The sequence below is a fragment of the Equus asinus genome, chromosome 10 (genome assembly GCF_041296235.1).
Source record: "Equus asinus isolate D_3611 breed Donkey chromosome 10, EquAss-T2T_v2, whole genome shotgun sequence".
Lineage (NCBI taxonomy): Eukaryota > Metazoa > Chordata > Mammalia > Perissodactyla > Equidae > Equus > Equus asinus.
Window position 1 is genome coordinate 44,065,992 of NC_091799.1, and position 26,601 is coordinate 44,092,592.

At 55.2% G+C, this 26,601-nt stretch overlaps 1 protein-coding gene across 3 annotated transcripts in view; it reads left to right on the top strand.

The window, feature by feature from the left end:
* Positions 1-26,601, top strand: part of GABBR2 (gamma-aminobutyric acid type B receptor subunit 2) — a 331,389-nt gene that overhangs the window by 250,500 nt on the left and 54,288 nt on the right. For all 3 annotated transcript variants that reach the window (XR_006533299.2, XM_014859716.3, XM_070519133.1), the window contains exons 10-12: positions 3,436-3,586; positions 6,316-6,448; positions 19,522-19,629. Coding sequence is in view for 2 of the 3 variants with exons in the window: in XM_014859716.3 (XP_014715202.3) it covers positions 3,436-3,586; positions 6,316-6,448; positions 19,522-19,629 (392 nt within the window). In the remaining variant the exon portion in view is untranslated. The remainder of the gene's footprint in view (positions 1-3,435; positions 3,587-6,315; positions 6,449-19,521; positions 19,630-26,601) is intronic.

Genomic DNA, 26,601 nt, shown 5'->3' on the forward strand with positions numbered 1-26,601 from the left:
GTTGGGGACAAGCTCAGAGTCCTTGGCTTCATGGGGAACAGAGAACCTCCTCTCCTCTCAGCACACACGCTCACCCACTGAGCACAGAGTCCCCATCACTCACGCAGGAGCTGGCTTCCGGCTCCTGGATGGGTCACTGGAGTTTGCATGGAGTGCTAGCTCTCACCAAGCCAGCTGCGTTTAAACCAATCGGCGGCCAGGACTAATTATTTTTAAATGTGGTCCAGCTAAATTTAGCTCTGTCTCCTCCTCTGGGAAAGGACTTGGTTGGGTTGGTAATAAGTCTCTCCACCGCTGCTCTTCCTGGAAGAGCATTCCCTCTTTTCTTCTGCTGGAGAACTCCTCTTCAGCTTCTAGAACCAGATCAGATGACACCTCTTCTGTGCAGCCTTCCCTGATTGCCCCCAAGTGAGCTAATGGCTCCCTTCTCTTGGCTTCCACAGTCTTTTGCCTCTGCCTTTCCCCTAGCCAATGTCACTTTGCATTGAGATTCCTAGGTTGGACCATGAGCTCCCTGACTAGGTCCTATTTGACCTTAAATTCCTGGCGCTAGCCAGGATCTGGCACATGTTGGAGGCTGAATGAGATTTGATGAAAAAATGAATACAGGATTGATCAAGTGAGTGGATTTATGGGTGAATAAATGGATCAACAGTTGAGCATATGAGTCAATGAAACAGTGGGTGGGTGGGTGGATGGATGGATAGATGATGGATAGACAGGTGGATGGACAGATGGACGGATGGATGGATAAGCGGATGAATGGATGGATGGTTGAATGGGCAGATGGATAGATGGATGGATGGACAGACAGACAGACGGATGGATGGATAAGTGGATGGATGGATGGATGGATGGGTGGAAGGATGGATGAGTGGGTAGATGGGCTTAACCAGTCTTAACCCCCTCAAGTCCATCCTGCCCTCAACAGCCGAAATGCCCTTGCCATCTTGCCATGCTGAAGATGCCCCACCTCTGCTCAGAGCCCTGCACAGTCCCCATTGCTCACAGCAAGGGACCTCACTCCATGGTGTGGCCCCAAGGCCTCCATGAAGGGACCCTCCCTGCTTCTCTGCCTCCATCCATGCCTTCCCCTCTGCAGGGCTCTCTGCGCAGAGCGCCCTTTTCTCCCTGCCTTCCTGGTAGACAGCCAACTACTCCTCTTCTGCGGTTCAGCTCTTCTTTCTGTAGCCCGTCCTGACTCCATCGGGCGGAACTTCCCTCTGCTCCTGCTTCCTGCTCAGACCTCCCCAGGCCTGAGGTTGTCAGCTGCCTGGTGCTGTCACTGGAGGCAGTTTGTGTAGTGTGTAGAGCACAGGCTTCAGAACTAGGCAGATCTGGGTTCAAATCCTGATGGCTTTGCCACTTACTAGCTTATAAAAGCCACTTAACACCTAGAAAACTGTTGCCCCACACACATACCACTAAATTGGGCATAACCTTCTCTCCCCATGAGCCTGTCGGGTGGATCAAGGAGACAGTCTCAACAAAGTGTTCAGCCTGTGGTAAGCATTCGATAGACATGACTGCCTCTTGCTGCCCTTTCCTGTTTAAATGGCTAGTGTGTGGGTTCCTGGAGGATAGGGACTGTATCTTGCTTATCTTTGAGTCCCTGGTGCCCAGTGCTGGGCCTGAGAGAATGGATTGCGTGAGGAGGAAGAATGGAAACTCAGAGCTGCTACTGTTAGTGACATTTCTGCTACGTCATTGCCGCTTGGTCCCCTAACATCTTATGAAGATGCACTGTGTGGAGCACCAATCTGGGGAGAGGGAAGGTGCCGTAAGGGAGGAGGAGACATTGTCAGTTTTCTGAAGTTGTTTCTACACAACCAGTGGTCGCCATAGTCCACATAGTCGTAGGTTCGTGGTCGCCATAGTCCACATAGTCGTAGGTTCGTGGTCGCCATATAACCTTTGATCCAAACCTCAGCCTCCTTTCTCAGTGGGCAGAGGGGAGCTTGTTCCCCGGCAAGAAGTCACGGGCACCCCCAGGACGGCTCTTGGTTTGGGGATCCAGGAGGCACCTGGTGCAGCCAGGGCTCTGCGTAGGGGGAGAGGGGAGGAAAGTGGAGAGTGGGGAGGAAGTTTTCAGATGCTGAGCCCTCACTTCTGGAGGCAAGAAATGGTGTTACCTCCATCAGCTTGTGTCTGCTGTTGCCCTGACTTGCAGCCCTTAAAGCCACTTCTTAACAGTGTGACTTCACATGGAATTGCTTCAAGCTGTGCATTCCCCATACCGGCAGGTTCCTAGCTGTTTTGGAACCTGGCAGCTTCCCTAGACTGCTTAGATGCTTCAGACGCTCTCTATCCACTGAATGTTTCCAAACGCACTTGAACTTGCCAGCGGAGTTTTTTAAACACAGATGTTGGAGGGCGTTCTCAGCCCCTGCCGCCGCATCTGCCCGTCCTCTGCTTGTCTCTGGGAATGGAGGCATCACAGAGGCCAGGCCCAGGACGCGGCCATGGCGGGTCATGGTGTCCCTGCTGAGTCTCCCCAGGCTCCCAGGTTTGGCCGCTCCCGGGCATCTGGCCGACGGCACACATCCCCACTGGGGGGAACAGCCCCAGGGTCTCACAGTTCCACAGCAGAAATCTGACTGAAATAGCGCCTGAGAAAGAGGGGATTTGCAAGAAGTGGGGCTGGGGGGAGGACTGCCTGCGTCCGTCCTCCCAAGCCAGCCTGGACCTGATAAAACTAAAACCACCATCCACAGAGATGAGCTTCTCTGAGGCCCTCAGGGCTCCCCCAGGTTCCTGGTACCCTTGAAAAATGAGCGGGGACAGCTCTGCAGTAACACAGAGGACTGGAACCCCACAGTTTCTGTCCAGTCCTGGCGCAGCAGGGAGGAGAAGGCAAGCCGGTAGCCTCTGCCTCCCACGGTTGGCGAGTCTTATGAAAATGGAAAACCAGAAAGAGCATTTATAACATAATGACCTTGAGGCAGGAGATGGGCAGCCAGAGCACAGTACATCTCCGTGGAATTGACAGGCAACGTGTCTGCCCTGTTGAGGGATGGTCGTTATGAGGTAGTGCACAGTCCTTGACAGCCAAAGCCAAGGTCCTCACCCTCGGTGGCACCCAGTGGTACCCACTCACGGCACCCAGCCCTGCACCTTCCGAGCAGCTGTTACCTTTGGGGATAAATGGTGATGGTTTTCCAACAGGGTAATTAGACCAAATCAAATTCTAGTGTTCTAATGGCTATTAAATGCACCACAAATCCCTTATTGATTCTATTTAGAGGAAGGAAGAAGTCCTGGCAAAGGCTCCCTGCCCAGCATCCTGGCCCACTGCTGGGGCCTGCTCTCCCGGTACATGTGTCCTGCACAGAGTTTGTGCTCGGGGCCTGGTGGATGTCCAGGACACCCAGGCACAGGTGGTCCTGGGGACTGACTGCGCTGGGCTCAGCTGACATCTTTTCCTTGGCCTTCTAGGATCCGAACCACCGAAAGACAAGACCATCATCCTGGAGCAGCTCCGTAAGATCTCCCTACCTCTCTACAGCATCCTGTCTGCCCTCACCATCCTGGGGATGATCATGGCCAGCGCTTTTCTCTTCTTCAACATCAAGAACCGGAATCAGAAGTAAGCCGCTCACACGCTGCTCCTGCATAAACTCTCTGCATTGACAAACTTCACGGACAAAATGTGGGAGCGTCACAGGACAGACTCTCCAGGGGCACAGGAGAAGTTTTTAGGGCGGTTGTCTAAAGTGTGCCACTCAGCTACTGGGACGTTATTAGATGTTTCGTGTGCGTACATGCACACACACACGAACACACAAACACACAGAGGCAGTGCTGATGGTTGCACAGGAAGGCTGGGCTAAATAAAACCCAAGGGTCCAAGTCCATAGACCTCCTCGGGGCTGTGCCTGTGCTCATGCTCTTTGTGGTGGTCCAGGAGGAGAGAGATAGACGCAGAATTCCCTGACGGTCTTTGCCCCACCCCCAGCGTCTCCAGGAAGCAGGCGCAGCTGGAGAGGATCCCTGAATTCTGTCCCCCACAATTCCCATCAGGTCAGCGCATAACAGCCCAATAAGCTCCTCCTTCGCTCCATCTCAGCTGACCCTCGGATAACTGTCTGGCTTACAGGGGAAAGCGCCAAAGCTCGGTGACGGAGGGCCGCTGCCTGAGGTCGCACTGCTGCGCGTGGCGGAACCCGTGCCCTTGGTTTCTGGTCTTGATTTCTGTTCCCACACACATACCTTTCATTCTCCAGAGGAGAACATCTCCTTTTCTGAGCTATTCTGGCCAGTCGTGGGTAGAGCAGGCCGCCGCCTCAGGCGATGGTGTTTACCACGCGCAGCCAGCTTCTTTGGTTTCCACGGCAAGTCCCTGAACCCAGCTGCCTGCCTTGTGGAGCAGCTGAGCAGGGGCACCAGGCATGGGCTTTCCAGGACACAGCCTCAGTGCCCACCCATAGGTGGCGCAGCTCTGCCATTGTGCCCAGAAGCCAGGCTGCGTGACCTCCCCAGCTGCTGGGAAGAAGCCTGATTCCAAGGAGAACGGGTTTTTTTCTCTCCCTGCTTGGAAAGGAGTTCGGAGGCTCTACATTTTTTGTTGTTTATAGTTTTGATTTCTTTTTTCGGTAGCAACTGCTTAGGTCAAGCCTATTTCCTGAAGAACAAAAAACAGTTTTATTCATCTGTTGTTTTATTTCATTTATCACCAGTAACACGTATATTGCCACAAAAAGATTGAAGCAACTTTCATCTACTCTGTACAAACCTTAAATGATGACCACACGTGGCAGCATTGGGCACAAGGCCTGGGCACGTAGTCAGCTCTCAATCAGTGTTCAATTCCCTTCCTACCAGCCTCAGGAATTTCCACCAGAACAGCGAGCTGTCCCCATCTTAAGACTAGATTCCTTGACCACCCTCTCTTCTGGCAGTAATTGCCATTACTCTCTCTAATAGGCTGGCATCACGGGAATTTTTTGACTGGCCTTGCAGATTTAAAAATAGAGATAGGATATGAACATTACCATGGTTCCAAATCCTCCTCTCTTGGCTCTCCCTAAATGCTATGCAGTAAGGTGCTCTCCTCCTGGAAGCCCAGCTCCGGCCTCTGCCCTCCCCGGCTCCCTGTGGCAGTGAGAACGAAGGTGCCCGAGCAGTCATGGTTCACAAAAGGCCTCCAGGAACCCAGGCTCACCTCAGCTTCACACGTGCCCCAGGCTGTGTGGTCAGTGCTCCCATTTGATGCGGGAGGAAACACCACCAGGCCACAGGACTTGCCAAGGGTGCACCCGGCAGGGAGGCCGGGGCCAGCGCTGAACCAGCATCCCCAACTCGGAAGCCCATGTGTGGTCCACGGGTTACAGCAGGCTTTTTATCTCTCTGCCACTTTGACACATTATATTTTTTAAATGTGGAAGGATTAAGAGAACACAGAACACAAAAGAAAATGTTCAGGGAACAGTTGACCATAATGACAGTCTGCAAAAGAGCACCTGGACCATAGGGTGCCTGGAACCCCAGGATGTTCTGAGCAGATTGTGCTGGGGGAGCCAGGCACCTCGGAGGGTAAACTGCAGCTGGCTGATGGTGTAACCCAGCCCTGGCTCGCTGGGCAGCTGGGAGCCACAGCAGGATTCCTAAAGGAAGAGAGAGAGAAGCTTGTAGAGTTTGGGAGCATAAAGAATGCCCCCAACAGCAGCCCAGTGAAGACAGGAGTAGGGGTGGGGTTGGGGAGTCTGTTGTCTACCTCCATCACCTGGTGACGGGAGAGGTGTTCCTGCCCACACGTGTGGCCCTCTTTGTGCACAGGACGGTGCAAGTGTCAGGCCGCCACAGTGGATGCTCACTCATTACCTGGTGACCACGATTCCTGAGCAGCCCTGAATTCTCACCTCCGAGACCGGGTCCCCTCTGCACGGGGGAGCATGGTTTGGCCATCTTCTCCCTCGCATGGAAGGTTGCTGAACTTAAATGTAGAATCCTCTGGATTTGGCACGTCTTCCAAGCCCTGGCCAAAAAAGCCTGTTGACTTAACGTTTTTCTGTAGACTGAGAATTAATGGTTGAAGAAGCTGCTGCAAGCCGTCCCTAGAGAAGTGATAGGTGAACTTGAGCGAGGAAAAATCAGCAACTAGAAACAGGTGGCTGTCCGGGCTCCTTTGGTGAGGGGGCAACAGCCCCTCGTGTGTGACACGGCCTTGGGAGGGGGTAGTGGAGGGAACCAGGGCTTTCGCTTTTCCCTCCCCCGCTAGTCTTGGCAGCAATCTACACCTATTAGCATTCGGAAAATGCTTGTTGAGGGCGTAACCGCATTAACAGTTCTGTCTGCCATCTCCCCTCCCCCTGGCAGGCTGATAAAGATGTCGAGCCCGTACATGAACAACCTCATCATCCTCGGGGGCATGCTGTCCTATGCGTCCATCTTCCTCTTTGGCCTCGATGGATCCTTTGTCTCTGAAAAGACCTTCGAAACACTTTGCACTGTAAGTCGTTCTCCATGTTCCAATGCTGTATGATAGAAGGTGTTCTTGGTGACCTCAGTCATCAAAACTGCAGGTACCAGACCCAGAAATGCCTGAGAAGATGCAAACAGGCAGAAGACGGCCCGTCAGCTGTTCCTGTGAGTCAAGGGCAGCGTGGTGCTGCTTTCGGACCAGAATGGACGGAAGTGTTGCCTGTAAGGTTCAGATCACAGATTTTACAGGCCGTGGCTAGAAGGCAGCCCACTGAGAAGTGACGGATAAGCTGGAAAGGGAGGGGAAACGGTACCATCCAGAAAAGCCTTGGCACCTGGGGTCGGGGTCAGGCTCTGCCCATCCACCTCCACCTCCCTCATGGAATGTAAGGACAGATGTCCATGTGCGTGACTTCAACTCGTGTAGAAGTTATCGTGACCGTTCTTGCCTATTTAAGCAGTGTCCCTCAACCACTTTTTTCCTATTGCCCCCTAAGGAGCCTTTTTAGACGTTTTTTTCTAATCATCCCCCCATGAAATGTTAATACCAAAGATATACCGGGTGCTGTTTATGGACTGGATATGCGTCTATAGTTGGTACATAAAAGTCACATTTTTTCACGTTCAAGAGCCAGTGCTTGTCCCTTGGGGACTGTATCACCGCCCCCCCCCGGCCCCCCACTGAGGACGCAAGTATTTGAGGAAGCCCGAGACAGTGCAGTTTATTTACTATATTTTAGAAATATTATTCTGAAAATTAATTAACGTTTTAAATTTTTTTTTTTTAAAGATTTTATTTTTTCCTTTTTCTCCCCAAAGCCCCCTGGTACATAGTTGTGTATTCTTCGTTGTGGGTTCCTCTAGTTGTGGCATGTGGGACGCTGCCTCAGCGTGGTCTGACGAGCAGTGCCATGTCCGCGCCCAGGATTCGAACCGACGAAACACTGGGCTGCCTGCAGCGGAGCGCGTGAACTTAACCACTCGGCCACGGGGCCAGCCCCATAACGTTTTAAATTTTTGATGTCTAGTTGTTTTGTACCATTATCAGTTTTTTTTTTAAAGTAGTTTATACACTAGCAATTGTGTAGGACCAGCTCTCAGCTTACTTTCTAAAATGCGAACGACCAGTTGGAATTTGTTTCCGGACTTTGACTGCGGTGATTTCTCAAAACTGGGTTAGCCATTTGGGTCTCTTGATCGTCCCAAGTGCAACAGTATATCCAGTCCCCCACCAGGAGGACCAGAGCCAAAGGGGTGGTGGGAGGATCGGTGTCGGCCAGATTAATCTGAAAGCCCCTCTCTCGTCGTCGCCGTTTCTTGTAAGGCGTTAGGAGCACTGCGGGCGCTTTCCTGCAAGCTGCCTCTCTCATGGCGTTTGGGCTCTGAAGCCTCCGCGTTGGCCGCTACGGGATGGGGGTGGGTGGAAGGTGGCAGCGAGGAGCAAACAAGTAGAGGACCCTATCGTGCCGCAGGCCCCCCACGCCCTGGACTGCCATCGGTCTGCACTCTGTGGGCGGCAGGTGGACGGAGGGAGGCCTGGGATTTTCTGGGGCACGTGCGGGTGCCCCTCTGCTGCCTGCGGACGGCTGGGTTGGACTGACCCTTACAGCTAGTGTTACCAGTAACCTCAGTGTGAATTGTCTCGCAAGCGAGGTGTCCACAGAACGCTTACTTTGTCCAGAAGGTTCCATTTGAGAAATGCAGAGTCAAGTCCCCGGTAACTGGGAGGGGCAGTGAGGTCACCGGGGAACTCAGGCATCCCCCCTGCTCTGGGGTGGACCTGGAGGGCAGGCAGCCCCAGTGCTCCCGGGTTGCTTGGTTCAGGCTTCCTGCTCAGATCTTTTATTCCAAGCCCATTATTGCCCCTGCTTTATTCTGGGGGTTCGGGGGTGAAGTCAGGAGTCACACATCCCTGCGTGCCGGCATCAGGGTGCCTGCTTCTGAGGAGGCTGAGCTGCTCACAGGCCCTGTGGGTGTGTTCCCTCAGGAGTGTGACCCTCTGTGTGGCGCCAGGATGATGGCGCAGCCTGTGGGAGTCTTGCTCATTCTAGGGACGGTGTGAAGCTCATCGAGTCCCCTACCTTCCTGCATCGGCATGACTTCTGTGCCCTGTGGGGCCTCACGATTTCACGAGCGCCGTGCATGTCTGTGGTGGCCCCCGGGCCCCATGAGGCCTGAGCAGGGACAGCTCCTGGGGCCTAAGGAAGCTAAGTGTGGAGGGGGCTTTCCTTCTCCCCTCTGTGCAGGGGGCGCCCTCCCCAGCTTTGAGGAGACCGTGATGACAGCAATAATGAAAGTGGTTCTGGGGGCTCGTTTGGCAACATCTAGTTGACACATAGCTCTTGACGCCCTTAAAGGGGCGTCCCTTTAAGCTGAGGGACCCGCCTTAGACCCCCAGCCAAGAATCAAGGGAGCAGAGCCCTACCCTGTCCCTGCTGGGCCCCTCTGCCCAGCTCCTCATCACTGGCTGCCTGCACCTGGGGACTCAACCACTGGCCCGAGTTCCAGTCTTGGGTGCAGAGAGACTGAGGCCCAGCCCTCCCCCGCAGAAAGAGGCTCCTGACAGCCCGCTCCCCAGCCAACGGCTGCTGAGGCGCAGGTGCATCCACGAGTCTGACCTGAATCCCACACGCGCCAGTGACGCAGGCCGGGGAGTGGGCAAAGGGGCATCCCCCACACCTGGGCTTTCTGCTTTTAATGAAGTCTGACATTCTGCTCCGGGAGGCATGCTCTCTCGTGGGGGAGGCTGTCCTGGGCAGCCTGCAAGGCGGCATGAATAAATCATAACGCTCTTTCAAACCAGCGTTAGCTCAGAGCCGAGGGCGGCTCGCAGCCCCTAAGGGTTCAGGCATTTGCAGCCAGGGCTGCTTGAGAGGCCCTGCGAATGGGGAGGCCCCGTTCCTGACTGTGGGGAAAAGGCCTGAGTGAACCACTCGGGGTGAATCGGGTCAGAGCAGACGTGGCTTGGGTCAGGACTGGGGTCATTTCTTTAATAATTCCCCATATTGCGCAGGAAGGGGCACTGAAAGCTCTTGATTCAGAGCCTAAGTGCCAGTCCCCAAGGGTGCAAGGGATGTGCTCCACCCGCTGCCCCAGGGGATTTGGCTTCTTCATCTCACTGGGTGCCCCTGTTCTGTCTGGGCCTGGCAGGCTGTCCCCAGTGAATCCCCACTGAGTGGGGAGGAGAAGGGGGACGCAGGGCCCGCAGCAGCCAGCACAGACCTGACCCGACCTGGGTTTCACTCCGCCTCCTACGCTTACGGGCTCCTGACTGTGCAAGTGACATCACCGCTCCGGGCCTTGGTTTTATCCCCTGTAAAATGAGCGTAACAAACCCCGATGCAGGGTCTCTGTGTGGGCTACACAGACGGTCAGGACGAGCCACCTGGAGCATGGGGTGGGGCCTACGCATGGTCCTTCCCGTCACGGGATAACTTCTGTACTCTAGGAAATACAAGGGACCGATAGACATGAAGCCAGCTCCATGTGGAGGACGTAAGTCACGGTTCAGCCTGTTCTGCTGCCATATGAACACCACTATTTTTTTTCCTTTTAGTTTTCAGTATGGAAGCTAAACACTGATAAACCGTGAGCACCGGCTCAGGAAGGAACTGTGACTGCCACGAGAGTATTCCTCTGTGGGGGCTGTTCCCCTGCTCGGAAGGGCCAGTATAACCTGGATGGGGGGTGGGTGCATGTGTGAGGGCACACACGCGCGCACACACACACACACACAGCTCCTGCTGGGGAAGCAGTTACACTTAGTTCCCATCCCCCGCCCCCTCTGACCCTTTCCGGAATCTTCCCAGCCTGGTTTCAGCGAACCTTGCAAACAGCTCCAGCTACCCCGTGCTGTCTCCCTGGACACTGTGGGTAGTGGAATCACCATGGCAACGTGGCCCCTGTGGGCACCAGCTGCCTGTGAGGACAGGGCTGGACGTGGGCCAGAGCTCCAGCTTACGTGCTGACCCGGCTCGGGAATCCCAGCCTCTGGCAGCTCGGAGAGGGAGCGGGCAGCTGGAGGAAGAGAAAAGGCTCTGGTCTTCCTTGTGGAGCCTCAGCAGGGACCCGGCATGAGCGTGGAGGGTAAGAGGGATCCCGCAGCAAATATGGGAGGCCCCAGGTGGGCCTTGGATCTCCGGCCAGTCTCAGCTTCGGGGCTCCAGGAGCATCCTGGGGGCGGGTGGTCAGCAGCATCCTGTTAACTCCTCAAGCCTGAGCCCTCATGAAGTGCAGGACGGTCGCTGTGACTTACTGAGGGCCAGCTTTCTGCCAGCCACAGCCGTTCCTTCTGATCCCACAACCACCTGACAAGGCAAACTTCACTGTCCCCTCTTTACAGGAGGAGAAACCGAAACTGCCACACGTGGCTGGGGGCAGGGCTGAAGTCTGGAACCTGCTCTGATGGACTGCAAAGGTGTCGGAGACATTCATTCATCTTTTTTTTAAGAAATATTTTGATTTTTTTTTGTTAGCTGGTTTATACCAAGAGAAACAGATCAACTAAATCCTTAGGGATGTGGTCCAACATTTATCCCAACCAAAATTTTTGTCCATTTCAGTTTTTAAAAATTGAGATATAATTCATATGCCATGAAATTCACCCTTTCAAGGTGTACAATTCAGGGCCCTAGTGTACGTCTTCATTCATTTTTGATGCATCCCCAAAGTATACGAGATGCCTAGCACGTATGAGAGTTGCAGTGGGACCACTTGTGTTCAAGTCCCAAGTGCACTGCTTGACAGCTGTGTGACTTCAGTTAAGTTACTTAACGTCTCTGAACCTTAGTTTGCTCCTCTGTAAAATGGGGATAATAATAGGGTTGTGAGGATTAAATGAGATAGTGCATGTGAAGCACTCAGTGTCTGCCACACAATAAGATCCAGTAAATGTTAGCCTTTATCGTTATGAATGAGTGAATGATGGGACTATGTCTGGATAATTGTGCTCACCCCTGGACACCACCAGGAGAGACACTGATAAAGCAGAGTACACTTGGGATGCAGAAGAGGCGGGAAAACTGGCGTTGGCGCTTGTCGACTGGGCGTAGGCATATCCATTGCCACTTCTGGCCTTGCGTGGCCTGACTCTGCCAGAACTGGGCTGGGGACAGACTCGGGCCTGTAGGAGTCTGAGCCGAGCCACTGAACCTCTGCAGCCTTGAGTGCTGGCAGGGGCCTCGGGGCGGGAGGGCTGTGAGGGAGGTGAGAAGGAAGCAGGTGGGGCCTCCAGGGCGCTCGGACGTGAGTCCCTGGTCGCTGGGCTCTGACGTAAGACCTGGGCGACCAGTTCAGCCCAGGGCTGCTGTGACGGCAGCTCAGAAGAGCGTGGCTCACCTTGGATCTCCCAGCTGCCTCCACCTGCTGACAACCCTGCTCCCTTTGTTTATTTTTCTACTTTTTATTAAAGTGTATACATATATATACACACACATACCCTAAGTGTATAACTCAGTGAACTTTCACAAACTGAGCTCAACTGTGAATCCAGCATCTGGGTCAAGAAATAGACTGGTAGCAGCATCCCGGAAGTCCTTCCCACCGCCTCCCAGGTACTGCCCACCCCTGCTCGAGGGGAAGCACCATCCTGACCTGTACCTGCACCCACAGTGCCGCTCAGTGTGCACGTGGATCCCTGCGGATCTGGGTGAATGCGGATTCTGGCTCAGAGGCCTGGGGTGGGCCTGAGATGCTGCATCTCTGACAAGCCCCCGGGGATGCTGATGCTGCATCCACAGACCACGCTTGGAGCAGCAAGGTCAGGTTAGAACCCACGCTTTATTTTGGGTTTGTCTCTTGGAGACGGGGCGTGTAAGAGAAGTGGAAGCACCAGAAACCCTGTCCCACGAGGACCGGCTTGGGGAGGAAAGGGCTCCTGGGCCTGCCCCTGGCCTCTCAGGAAGCAGGGCAGTCCCGTCAGGGCAGGGGGGTCGGATTCTGGTCCTGAAGCAGCTCGCGGCCGCCCACCCGGCTCAGCAGAGCTGTATGACTGAGCTCAGGACGGGCAGCTGTGGGAGGGATGGGATCGTGGGGCCCCGGCACTGGACTGGGGAGCAGGACGCCCTCTTCCAGCCCTCCCACGTGTGCTAGGATTTTCTAACTAATTCAAAAGGCAAAGGCTACCTAGGAGCAACGATCTGGCCTCCCAGTCAATGCCAGTCCAGTGGGAACTGGTGATGTGCTCAGTTAAAAGGCCATAAGTGTCAGCCATCGCTTTTTGCTTGGGGATTTCTTTTTGAAGTGGTTGAGCAATAACCCGCTGTCATACTGTGGTTTGGGGGCCGTTTCAGCCTGTCATCCGTGCTTTTGTGTCTGGCCATGGTAACATGCTTTGTGATTGCAGAAGGAGGCGCCCACAGGGTTTGACGGTGGCCTTGGCTGGCAGGTTCAGACCGCTGAGGGAGGCGGCCACGGGGCCTGGCGCTGACAAGGCCTGTTCAAGCCAACTAGAGTCCTGGACAGGCTGCAGCTCCCCTCTTGACGGCAGAGGCCTCCCCCTGCCATCCCCTCTGTCCTCAGCCCTCCAGAGCCTTCAGTTGTGAAACGCTCTCCTGGACCCCCTGGTTTCTGGAGGAAGGCACTGAGGAGGGCACCAGGGCTCCTGACTCTGCAGCAGATGATGGGCAGGTGATGCCCTCCCCTCCTGTGCACATCTGAGGGCCACTGCAAGCCTGGCCTTGTCTTACGGTTCCCTCATTCATGGGATAACGCTTCCCAGGCACCTACTGTGTGCCAGGGCCTGCAGGCACAGAGCTGGCCCACATAGATCACTGCCCTCCGGGTGCTGGCAGTGTAGACGGAAGATGTAGGTAAACAAATAACTCCCCTTCAGCATGTTGTACGCCCTGATCAAGACAGGCCTGGGGAGGGAGGCGAGACCAATCAGAAAGACTTAAAATAGGAGACCCCGGCCTTGGGGCCAACCCGGTGGCATAGTGGTTAAGTTCACACGCTCTGCTTCTGTGGCCTAGGGTTTGTAGTTTCAGATCCCAGGCACAGACCTACACACCACTCATCAAGCCATGCTGTGGTGGTGTCCCACATACAAAATAGAGGAAATTTGCCTCAATGTTAGCTCAGGGCCAATCTTCCTCACAAAAAATAAATAAATAAATAAAAACCCTCCCCCCCCGCCCCACCCCCCCCCCAGAATGAGCTGCTATTTCTCGAAGTCCTAAAAGATGCCTCTTCCTTGCCCACAGTTTCATAGCAGCTGTGGCCACCATGGCACATCCACCTCTCCTTCCTCTCTTGCCCCAGCACCGGCTTGTCCACATCTTCAGTCCACAGAGCTGTGTGGAGGCACACATCAGCCTCCTCCCTAACACACACGCACACCTCCTGCTACCACAGCCCATCTTGGGAACACTGCTTCCAGAAAGCTCCCCAACCTCTAGTTGCAGAGGCACCTGCTAGGGTCATGAGGGGAAGGGGAAGAAGGGCCTCTTCTCTGTTCTGCTGCCTAAGCCAAGCCCACCAAGGACAGTTGTGCATTTTGTGCACTGCACAAGGGTGTTGTCCTCAGGACTGGGTGGGAACTGAATTCAGCCTGTGATCTCAAGTTCTTAGGAGGGCCCTAAGGAGGGAGGAGTCCATCAGAAAGAGTTTCAAGGGAGTGCCTCTCAGAAATGCCTCCTCCCACAGGGGTACCTTTCTCTGATTTGCCCCAAGCCTCCTAAGATGCCCCACTGGCCCTGGATTGGGTCCCAGAGTACCCTTACTTGTGCCCAGAATCCCCTGAGGCCCCTTGACCCCTTCCCAGGAAGGCTTTGCTGCCCTCGAAGCCCTAGACGGATTTTCTGTGCAGATCTGTCTTAAAGGGCCCTGGGCAGGGTGGGGTCTCCCAGAGCTGTTTCTGGAGCGTGCTCTGCAGGCCTGATTTCCTTGAGATAAACCAACCTCTCCACCACCCCTGCCCCTGGGAGACGAGGCAGGCCTGGAGACCCCTGGCTCATCCAGCCTTTCAGCTCCAGACTCCAAATGCCTTCCCCGTCTGGTGCATAACGAGGTCTGGGGGTTGCTCATGGACCGTCTGGGTCTTCTTTGTCTGCCTTCTCACTATTGATTTTCTGGGGTGAGCAGTCAGAATGGAACAAAAGGCCCTTTTTAGAAGCTTTTTGGACAACGCAAAAGCGCCTTGCCACCCCAGCATCCAGCCAGCCGCCAGGGCCTCCTCCGCCGTCGGACTCTGCGGCCCGGGGCCCACATGCCTCTGTGGCCCAGGAGGCCCGGAGCACCGCAGCCCCAGTCACCCGTCAGACAGACCTGCAAGAGAGGCTGTGTGTCCAGTCCTGCTGGCTCCTTCCCTCTGCCAGGCAGGCCGTGTCCAAGTAACTGAACAAGTGGCTGAGCGAACTGTCCCGGGCATAGATGTTTCTCTCCATTTGGAGATGTGCTCTAATTTTTTCCTTCTTCCATAGTTGACACTGAGATGGGCGTTGCCTGCCTGCACTTCCTCTCCTGCCGCGGGTGCACGTGTGCAAGGCGGTCTGCAGGGGACTGAGTGTTTTATGGCTGAGGAGAGAAGAGAAGAGATGTTAACGTCAGAAGAGTAAATGTGTTGGGGACTTTGGAGAGAAAGTGAAGCGGCCGTTTGTCTTGTGCTGATGACTCGGTAGAGGCCTGTATTAGAGACAACATACTCGGAGCGGAATCTTTAGATCCCCTCAGAACCTTCTAGTTTATTTGGCATCATAGAGCCGTACAGAAGGGACATACCTGAGACAGCATCAAATAAAACCTCCCTTAGTGCAGGAAGTGCCCCTCTAGCACCCTGATAGGGGGTCCTCCACACTCTGCTTGAATATGTGGGGTGACGGGGAGCTCACTACCTTTCAGACAAGCCTATTTTGTTTGGGTGGAGAAGAGCACCGAGGCCATGAACTTAGCCTCTTTTGCCATCGAAGGCACTGTTCCATCTGTGGTCTTCCTTTCCACGCTTGCTCAGGCTTGACTTGCACATTTTTTATGACAAAGAGCTCATTACCTCCTAAGCTGACCTACCTGGCCTGGTCACCCCCACAGGGCTGGCTGTAGAGCGTTAAAGGTGGACAAAGCAGGCCCTGCCTCCCAGTAGCAGCCTCTCCTGGGAGAGGCAGGGGGAAAACATCTCCAGTGACCAGCATAGCAGAAACAAGCCTGAGGGGAGAAGTCGCAAGGAGGAGGCTGCCATGACATCCCTGCAAGATCTGGGAGCGCTTCTCAGAGGAGGTGGCCCATGAATGTGGATTTTGGAGGACAAATGAGAATCTGTAAAGGAGACAGAGCGAGGAATGGCATTCTGGGTGAGGGCAGAGCTAGTACCAGGCCCGGCAGCGTGAGCCAGTGTGGTGTGTGGGTGTAAAGCACCATATGGCGGGTGGCAGGAGAGGTGTGGGTGTTGGGGGCAGCACTCCGCTGAGAATCTGGAGTTTAACCTGAGGGCTCGGTGGGGTAGTGAAGGTTTTAAAACTGGGGAGACTTGCTTAGACTTGCGTTGGAGAGTGGTTTCTCTGGGGGGCGTAGGATGGGTGAGCAGGAGTGAGAGTAGAGGCGGGGAGACTAGCTAGAGGCTCCTGCCTGGGTCCAGTGAGTCATAAGGAACACGCGAGAAAAATCGGGCATTGATTAAGAAGCCCAGCACTTCACACACCTTCCATTTAATCCTCGAAACCACTCTGTGAAGTCAGAGGCATTACTGTTACCCCCATTTCACAGATAAGGACATCGAGGCTCAAAAGGGGTTACATGACCTACCCGGGTTCACATAGATAGTAGGTGACAAAGCCTGGACTTGAACCCATGTCGGTCTGTGTCCAGAGCCCCTGCTCGTAAGGACTAACCTGCGACACCGTGGGAACAGAGAGGAGGGTGGACCCAAAGAGGCATGGGAGTAAGATGGTCACCAGGCATGGCCCCGGCAGAAAGCAGAGCCCCCCGGGGGTTCCCATGAGGACACTGTGGTGAAGGGACCACCTGCAGAGGGGGTGGGGATAAGGAAGCTAACAGGGCATGGAGGCAGCGGGAGACCAGCGGCCACAGGACGCTCTCACCCTCCTGGAAAGGGGCGTCTCCCTCACCCTCCTGGAGAGGAGTGTCCCCTCACCCTCCTGGAGAGAGGCGTCTCCCTCACCCTCCTGGAGAGGGGCGTCTCCCTCACCCTCCTGGAGAGGGGCGTCTCCCTCACCCTCCTGGAGAGGAGTGTCCCCTCATCCTCCTGGAGAGGAGTGTCTTCTGAGTCCAGAGTGAGCGGAGCCATGCGAGGAGCCAGAGATGCAGGCAGAAGCAGTGGCAACAGGAGCGCATATGCGTCCCCTCTCTCCTGTCACTGTCCTGTCTCCTGATGCTACCTCCCTCCGCAGAAAGCCAGAGGGCAAGGGAGCCCAGGAGGCGGAGGCATGGGCCCCCTCTCAGAGTAAGGGAAGGGCAGAGAACGGTCTGGGATGGTGAGGCAGGAGGCAATGGGCTTGGTGATTGAACAGGAGAATGAGGGTGGGGGAGGGGCCCCGGGGGAATTCCAGGTCCCTGGCTTGGGTGACAGGTGGATAGTGGCGACGCTCCCCTAGTTGGGAGGAATTGGAGCTGCTCAGGGGAAGAGCTGATGGGCTGAGCTAGGCTGTGGAGTGTGGAGGTTTATGGGACACCTAAGAGTCAGCTGGAGCTCCAGTGACAGTGGCATATGCAGGTCTGGAGCTCAGGAGAGAGATGGGACAGAGATCAGGGAATTGTCAGCACAAAGAGAGTGGTTGACGTCTGAGGGTGTGGGTGATAACGGAGAGAGAGCCCTAAAATGGGCAAGGAGGGTCCAGGACTGAACCCCAGGTGCGTTTCCGTCTTAAAGAATTGGCGGAGGTGTGGAGAGAAATAACGCACCTTTTAGCAGAGGCCAGCCCAGCGGGGACCTGAGCAGAGCCAGCCTGAGGGGGCAGCTCTGCCTGCGGCCCCACTGTCCTGCTCTCAGAGTCTCTCCTCCAGCACTGTTCCATGCTTGTCTGAAGAGCTGTCCCCAAATAGGGTGTGAACCTACCGTGCACAAGGTCACCCACTGGGATCCTCTGGTTGGAAGACTCCACTACAACTTTTATTTATTTGGAGGTTTTTTTGGTACAAAAAGTGAAAGAAATTAAGATTTAGTAATATTCAGTACTTGGACTGACCCTGGGGTCCTGGCTTGGTGGGTATTCTGGTGGTCTTATGTGGGAACTCTCCCGAGAGCCGAGCGGTTGTTTGATTGTTACACCAGACAGCGTGGGCATTGTCCTGTCGAGGGCCCTGAGACATCCGCCAGGTCAGCGGTTCACTAGGAGGACTCGGCCAATGTCGCACTCACGGCAAGGATTTGTTACAGAGAAACAATATAAGGCAAAGCAGCAAAGGGGAGAGGCTCACGGGGCGAAGGCCAGGGACACCGGGCACAGCTTCCAGATCCTCTCCTAGTGGAGCCACACAGCATGTGCTTAATTCCCCAGCAACGAATTGTGACAGCACGTGCGAAATGTCCTCTACCAGGGCAGCTTGCTGGAGACTCGAGCTTTTCATTGGTGGCTAGTGCCCTGGGCACCCTCCGCTTCCTGGGAACCAGCATCCCAGGCCCCCGGAAGGATGGCAGGCGTGCGGATAAACCTCGTCATCTGCACAGACAGTTCAGGCACAGAGTCACTCATCATGTGCTGAGTGACTGGCTGAAAGGGGCCTGCCCCAGCCAGACAAACCTGCTGTGTCCGCGTCCCCGGGATGTGGAGGGCCTGATCCCCGTGTTCCCACCCGCTGTCCCCCTCCGTCTCCTGCCACGCAGCCCCGCCCGCCGTGTTCAGCTGAGGCAGGCTGACTTCCCTGGGGGAACTTCACCCAGCAGAGCCTTGAACCAGAGCTCCCAGAGCTCAGGGCTGTTTTGTCCCCATGAGCAGGAGGCCCCAGAACTCTGTGACATGCAGCCCAGGGCTGGGCCAGCATGAGGGACCAGCCGGGAGGTGGGCGAGTCTCCTGGGGAGGGTGTCTGGTCCAGCTGGTGAGGGTGAAATCTGGAAAGGCTGGGCTCTGGCCATGATGGCAGTGCAGGCCGGGAGTGGGCATCCAGGAGGTCCCCAAGGCCTGACAGACGGTGGCCCGCCCATTCCAGCCAGCAGAGGTCCGGGCTGGGTGCTCCTATCAGGGCTGGCCATCCCTGTCAGCCCCCCGCCCAGGGCTGGGGATCAGGGCACATCTTAACCATCTAGGGCCTTAGTTCTCAGCGGGAACCCAAGGCCAAGTGTGGGCTGAACGGCCAGGCTGGGCTGGCACTGAGTGACGGGCCACCTAAGGTCACACGAGCAGTAGGAGCCCAGTGACCTGACCCTGGCAGGAGGGGGCTGAGTGGACCCGGGCGCGTCCACTCCTCTCTTTCCATACAGGCCCAAGGAGAGCCCTGGTGGGGGTGAGAAGATCAGAGCCCTTCCCCTCTGGCCTTCCTGCCTAACCGAGCAGCCCCTCGTGATGGCCGGAGCTGGGCTGGGTGCACTGCCGGTCAGGTGCCCCCGGGCAGCTCTGGCTGAGTCCTGCCTGCTCTATGAGAGTGGCGCGCTGGCCAAGCACTGGAGAGGGGCCGCGGCAGACTCTTCCTCCTGGCCAGTCTCAGCTCCCATGGCTCGGCACCCTCCCTAACCCCGCCCACACCCCGGAGTCACGTGGAAGAGCTTCCTGGGGCCACCTGGTCTCCTGCAGGCTCAGGCGAGGACAGAGGGAAGGCCGTCTCCCCGTGCAGAGGGCTCTCAGGAAGGTGGGGGGGAGGGAAGACCAGAGGGCTGTTCTGTCACCCCCTTAGGGATTCCTCGGAGTCCAGGGACCCTCTGTGCCTCTCCCTATGACCGGCTCCCTTGGGGCTGCGGGCCCTGGAAGGCCAGATTTGCATCTCATGGGCCTCCGTGCCCAGGCCCTGGGTCTGGCAAACAGCTGGTAGAACTAAACACCTATCAGACTGCAATGTGGCTGAAGGACGATTGATGCTGGATTGATGCTGGTGAGACTCTACCATATGTAAAGTGAGCGTCTGTGCCGTCATCCAGAGTCCCCCTCTGGGATGCTCTCCTCAATCACGGGGTCGGCCCCCTAGGAGACGTTAACGCCTCTGCTTCTCCCGGCCTCTAGGTCAGGACCTGGATTCTCACCGTGGGCTACACCACTGCCTTTGGGGCCATGTTTGCGAAGACATGGAGGGTCCACGCCATCTTCAAGAACGTGAAGATGAAGAAGAAGGTAATCACTCCTTCTCTTTCAGGGTGTTTGCAATGTTCACTTAGCATTTATTAGGCACCTGCTGCGTACAATGTGGGCTATTTGCTGGGGATTCCAGATAAACACAAGCCCCACACCATACCCCTTCAGCCTCCTGGGGAATCAGACAGCTAACAAGGGGGTTACAACACGCGGCGATGAGAGCCGGTTGGGGAGAGATGGAGGATACTGGGCTCTGAGGCACTCAGGGAAGGCTTCATGTAGGAAGTGTCAGCTGTGCTGAGACCTGGAGGGTGAGTGGGAGTTGGCCCGGCAGAGTCGTGAGCCCTGTAGAGGGAACTGTGCGCACAGAGGCCCGGGGAGGGGAGCGGTGTACTCACGGAGCTGAGAGAGGCTCAGGGCATGGGGTTTGTGGGGGCAGGTGCAATAGGAGGCTGCAGGGGGAGGCAGGGGCTGCAGCAAGGAGGCTGCACTTAAACCTACGGGCAATGGGGAGCCCTTGAAAAAGGAGAGTGACACAGGGCAGGGACCTGACTCAACGCTTCCCTTGTCAAAGAGGCCCTGAAGGGCGGCAGCGCGCCTGTGGGGGCTGGGCGTGGGGCAGCGGGCTAAGCAGGAGACGGGTTCTACTCCCTGCTTCCCCACTGACCTGCCCTGGGACTCGGCAAGTCGCTTCCTCTTTCAGGGCCTCTGTGCCCTTCTCTAAAATGCGGACATGTGGAATGGTACTGTCTTCTGAGCTGTGATTCTGTGGTCCCTCCCTGCCTGGGGCCCAGGGGCGCCTCTCACTCGTCAGCCCCACCATCCGCCTCTTCACTGCCTCAGCTGCTCTACAGAAGTGGGGGGAGGTGTCCTCCCTTCTCTGCGCCCCGCCCCACACCCGGACCACCTTAGGAAAACTGCGGGCTGCATTTAGAGAGAGGAAAGAGCTGGGCTCAGCCACCCACTGTCTGTGCTCGCCTCGGCACCCCCACCCCGGGCCTCAGTAGCGTTTGTGACACCTCCCTTCTGTATGGTGTAAGCCTGGCCACCGGTCCTCCTCAGCCCTAGCTACGCATTACAGTCAAATGAGAGCTGTTGAAAACTCCAGTGAGCACAGCCCAGGCCAGCTGAACCATCCCCAGGCTGGCACTGAGCACCAGGAGTTTTAGACTTGCCCGGATGATACTAATACACAGTCAGGCTGGAAGATGTCCGCTCTAGATCAGGGCCACTGGGAGCACAGGCGGGACCAGCAGCATCGTCCCCAGGGTGGAGCCCGGGAACGGGTGTTTTCACCAGCCCTCCCAGCAATGATGATGCACGCCAAAGCTTGAGAGGCACCAAGTGGCTCCTGGGGCCTCTCCTGCTCTGCAGCTCTGGTTAAAGAGATACTCTGGGGGCCAGCCCGGTGGCACAGCAGTTAAGTTCACACATTCCACTTCAGTGGCCTGGCATTCGCTGGTTCAGATCCCAGGTGCAGACCTACACACCACTTGTCAAGCCATGCTGTGGCAGGTGTCCCGCATATAAAGTAGAGGAAGATGGGCACAGATGTTAGCTCAGGGCCAGTCTTCCTCCGGAAAAAAAAAGAGAGAGAGATGCTCTCCCATTCGTGACACTTCCATCCTGGCTTTGAAGAGTCCCAGTGTTGATTCCCTTGTGTGCATGAGTGATTCACCCATGTTGTTATGTGTAATACAGAACCGGCCTTTATGTTCCATTACTCATGTGCTCACTGAGCGAGAACACTCCGATTGTCTGGCAACAGTTGACAAGGCGAGTTGGGGAAGACCTCAGGAGGTCAGGTGTCTGATGGCTCCAAGAGAGGAGGGCTTATGCGGACTCACCCTACTGCATGGAGGAGCTGGGGACATCGCTCCACGCCTGGCGTCTGGGCAAACCGAGAGCTCAGGCTGGGGGGCCCGGGCATCCAGGGAAGAGGCTTCTCTGAGAACAAGATTTGGTCACCAGTTTTGTCCGTTGTGAAAACGATGAAGGCCAGGTGAATGCACCGTTCTGAGAGAAGGAGCTCTTTGCTCCAGGCTTCCTGGTTCTTCCAGGCGCAGGTGGCGGTGCTGCAGCCCAGCATCGTTTATCAGCCAGATTCAAGGAGGTTAAAGGTGTAGAAGAGAAATTCGCACCTTACACACGTCAAAAACTCGAGTCCAGAAACCAGATCGTTCTGAAAGAGTTGTGGCATTTGCAGGTCAAAACTGGATTGAATTCTCCATGAGTCCAACCTTTTATATGTCCATATGGCCAAGGTTGGCTTTTATTGTTGTTGTTTTGTTTATTGGGTTTTTTGTTTGTTTAGAATTTTTTCCGGTCAGTCTCTTCATTTTTTTTTACTGACATGTACTAGATTTATGTAAATTTGTAAATGCAGCCATATACTGCTTTTCATACTCTTGGTCCTTTCCTTCTTTCCCTGGCTCCCACCTGCTCCTCCCTCCACCCACGACGGCGTGCATTCCCCAAACACACATGCACAAACTTCACCCCATCTGGGCACATTTTTAAAGACATTAAAGGAAAAGAAGCCTGTTAAAGGCCATATTGACACATGTCACTTAATGCTCTCAAATTCAGTATTTTTATAGCATGTTACTATTTTTTTCTAAGACCAATCATAAAATCTTGAATTGAAAAACCTTATTACAGACTCTATTCTGGCTCTTATTAGGACCAGATTGAAATGTGGAGAAGAGAGCAGTAACTCGGAGATGAGACCTTCTGTTCTGGGGGCAGATGACTTTTTGAGGACGAGGAAAGTTCACTACCAATATGTCTTGGTCTTGGTGGAGACAATGACATGGAGACATCCCCTCAGAACTTCATCCGGGCTCAGCTTCGGGAAAATGCCAAGAGAGGGCTTAGCAGCTTCATCAATGCATGGGTCCTCTGAATGATGGCAGGCAGGCAGGCCTCTGCACTGCCAACTCCAGGGGCACCATTTGCTGTCTCTTCCCCTGGAAGGGTGTTCCCTGGAACGAGACAAGGGGTTGGTCCTAGAGGAGGCCAGTCTGAATCAGTCAAAATATCTGAAGCTTTTTGAAGAAATAATGAAATGCCCTTTTCTGTAAACTGAGTCAGCCAACTTTTTCTGTCAAGAGCCAGAGAGTAAATATGTTAGACTTTGCAGGTCACACAGTCTCTGTCACAACCGCTTAACTCTGCTGTTGTGGAATGAAAAGCAGCCATATACAAAAACCAGTGGGTGTAGCTGTGTTCCAAGAAAACTTTATTTATAAAAGCAAGCAGTGGGCCAAATTCATAGTTTGCGGATCCCTGCTCTAAACAACAATGCGAAGTGGCATTCAATAATAATAGCCAACATCTGTTGAACAGTGATTATAAGCCAGGCTCTGGGAGCTAATGTGGTTTGTGTTTTTATGGTCCCCATTTTGTAGATGAGGGAACTGGCTCAGAGGGATTAGGAAACTTACCCAAGGTCACACAGCTAGTTGTGAGATTTGAACTCACATCTGATTCCAGAACCTGGTGTTTAATCATTCCTTTGCTCCCATCTCTCACTCGGTGAGAATGGAGCACTAGTAACCACCCAGCCTCAGAGAGGGCGCTGGTGTGACGGCCTCAGTGTGCACTGACACAGCAGAGGGAAGTTCTTGCGGCTGTTGAAGAGAAAGCTGAAACAGAAGGAAGGGAGTCAGGGAAGCTGAGGTGAGACTGGGGATGGCCTCGCCTGACGCGAGGATGCTCTGGTGCTGACTGTGTATGATCGGGTCAATGCTGTTTTTTAAATTTAAATTTGAGATCTTTCTTAAAAGATTATTTTCCATCCCCTCTCCTGGACCTTGTACTGTGTGTGCACGTGGGGTATTTATTTAACTATTCACTGCAAGTCTCCCACACTGTCGTGCATGTTCCACGAGGGCAGAGATTTATGTTCTGTCCACTGCTGCATCCCCAGTGCCTAGAACAGGACCCGACTCAGAGTTGGCACTCGATAAATGTCTCCGCAGTTAATAAGTGAAACGTAACCCGTAAGCACTTACCCTAAACCCGTGGAGTCACAAACACTAGTTAAGTGCCAAACAGCTTTGGAAACGGAAAAAGGAAATTAGCCATGTCCCCCCTCCTCTTCTCACGGTCCTCCCCCGGATCCACCTGTGTGGTTAGTCTTGTGTTGGGGAGAGCTGAGCGATATCACACTTGGCCCCTAGATATCGCTGTCGGGCACATTGACTCCAACTCGCTAATTGTCCAAACCCAGGTAATGGGAGCCAAAGAGTTACCATTTGTTGAGCGTCTTCTCTGTACCAGACACCATCCTAGGTGCTTGCCATGCGTCACCTCGTTTTGCTCTTATACCAGCTCCGCAGCTTAGGGCTCAGTGGTCCCAGCTTTAGAGGAGGAGGTGAGCCCAGCGATGTTATCCAGCTTGCCCGAGATCACATTCGACAAGAGCTGGGATTAGAATAAAGTCTTCTAAATCCAGAATCCATGTTCCTCCCCTTGCACTATGCTTAGAGATAATACATGTGTCTCCCTGCCCCCCTCTCCCAGCTCCTTGCCACCGTACAAATGAGATGCAGAATGAGAGAGGAAGTGGTCTCCAGGGTCCCACAGGAAGCAAGAGATGGAGCCAGGACTCCAATCCAGGCCCACATAATCCTGAATCCTGTCTTTCCACTGCCCCGTGCTGCCTCAAACTTCATACTTGAGCCTTAAGCTGGAAGGACTTTTCTTTACCACACTTGGCAGAGGGGAATTCTGGTGCTCGTCTTTGAAGGCCAGCTGTGCCACGTGGATACTGTCCCCGTCCGGGCAACAGTGGGGGACATGCTGCCTCCACTCAGAAGAGAGGTCTCCTCCCGTTGCAGGCGACTCACTGAACATGGCCCATCCTGTGCTTCTCAGCCCTTTCCCATCAGGATGCTGCTTTTTGTCCAGTGGGGACTGTGCAGGCCCAATGCCCCCAAGGCTGTGTGGCTGGAGTGTCAGGTGTTCCATCCTCCTGTACCTCCTGAGCTCTCAGGAGGAGGCTGGGAGAAAGCGGCAGTGTCGAGGAAGCTCAAGGTCACGGCCTCCTGGAAGTTAGACCATGGGAAGAGCAGTAGACTTTTGTCTCACGGGAAAGCCGGGGAGAGAATACAGGATCTGGAGGTGCTGGCACTTACTGGGGGAGATTTTGGGATGGGGAGAAGCCTGTCGGCCTGGTGTGTGTGGCATCGGCATCTTCCCATCCGTCCCGGTAGTCACTGCCCTGGATCGGGCCTCCTCCCTGCTCACCAGGACAACTGTCCCAGGTCCTAACAGGCCTCCTACCACAGGCTCCCGCCTCAGGCCCACCGTCAATGCTGCAGATCACTCCCCATCACACTCATGCTTAAAGATGCTTGAACCTCCAGCAGCCCCACGTGAGGCCCCATGACATGTCACACAGGCTCTCCCCCTCCAGCCACCCCAACCCGCCCCACCCTTATCCAGCCACATGAAGCCTCTCACAGAAAAAAGGAGGGAGTTTCAGGCCACAGAACCAGCACCTACTAAGGCTTGAAGGGTGAAACTCATGACCTGGCCAAAGACTTAGAGCTGGTTAAGCATCAACAAAGTGCACGTGCATGTTTGGGGAGTGGTTGGGCCAAGCCCGGGAAAGGCCTTGAATGCCAAGCAATGGAGCTTGGCAGGATTTATCCCGCGGGTGACGGGGAGTCACAGGAGACACCTGAGCGGGGGTGACGCGATGCGGTAGCTTCCTGACCCGGCCCCTCAGCTCTTCCCGTGCCATGATGGTGCAACACTGCCCCCTCTGCCCAGCATGCCCGCCTCCCAGCCCCTTGCGGCCTCCAGCGACTCCTCTGTGAAGCCACTTCCTCTCCTCCTCGCGCCCTCTTGTAACATCCAGGACAAGTCTGTATTTCCTTCCTGATGCTCAGGGGCCCTGGAGGGCGGCACCAGGGCCTGTCCCTCTCTGTGTCTCCGGTGCCCAGCTCAGAGCCTGGGACAGAGTGAGCGCTCAGGGCGTGTTTTCTTAGGTCGCCATCCGTGAATCAACGCTTCCTAGCTTTTCTGTGCCAGGCCTCGGACGGCGCTGAGAATACAGTGATGAGCAAAACCCAAGCCGCATGGAGCTCACCATCTAGTAGGGATGACAGGCACGAATCAGATCATCACACATGTAGGAGAGAAGTTGCAGCTGTCATGGGGCAGCGAAGGAGATGGACGTGGCCATAACTCCAAGGAAATGTCCTCTGGCCTCAGAGCAGGGACAGGGAGAGGACAGGGTGCCCCGAAGGGCTCAGGAGCTGTCAGGTGGGGAGGGATGGGAACCTGCGGCAGGGGGCCCGTGCGAAGCAGAAGCTGAGCCCTGGGCTGGAGGCAGAGACCTGGGGCTTGCTCAGCAGGGCCACTTCCTCCCGGCCTCCTCCTGAGAGCTGACTCCTTTGTTCCCCTCACCTTACCCAAGAACGTCTGAGGGCCACCCCTGCACGAGGCACCTGGGCACAGAGGGGCTGGCTGGTCCCTGCCTCCCTTCTGACTGGAACACGGTCGCAGTGCGCCCCGCACAGGGCCTGCCTGGATTCACAGAGGAGAAGCTGCTGGGGTTCGATCCAAAGGTGGGGGAGGCTTCCGGGGGTCAGGCACAGCGGGACAAACCAGCCCTGGGCCAGCACCAAGCGGAGGCCCTTCCGCCCTGTCCTCTGAGTCCTTAGCTCCTCCGGCATTTCTTCCTTTTGCCCCAGTTTCTCAAGGCTAGCAGGGGGTTGCCTGCTTCCCCGGGAAGTGAGGGTTAAGCCGGGTTTCTGCAAAGCATCAGTGGTTCACTGGATGCTTCTGGAAAATCTCAAAGAGGGGCTCTGCCAGCGCTGTGCCCCCAGAGAACGCGGTTTTCATGGATTTGATCTCTTTGGCAGTAACTCAGAAACACCTTCTTGTTCTTTTCACAATTCGGCCGCAGAGAGGCCTCTTGAGTTTCTAGTTCTCCTTTAAAAATGGCTTTCATCGTTAAAAGACAGACCTGGTGACGCGTCTACTGAAGCTTCTGCC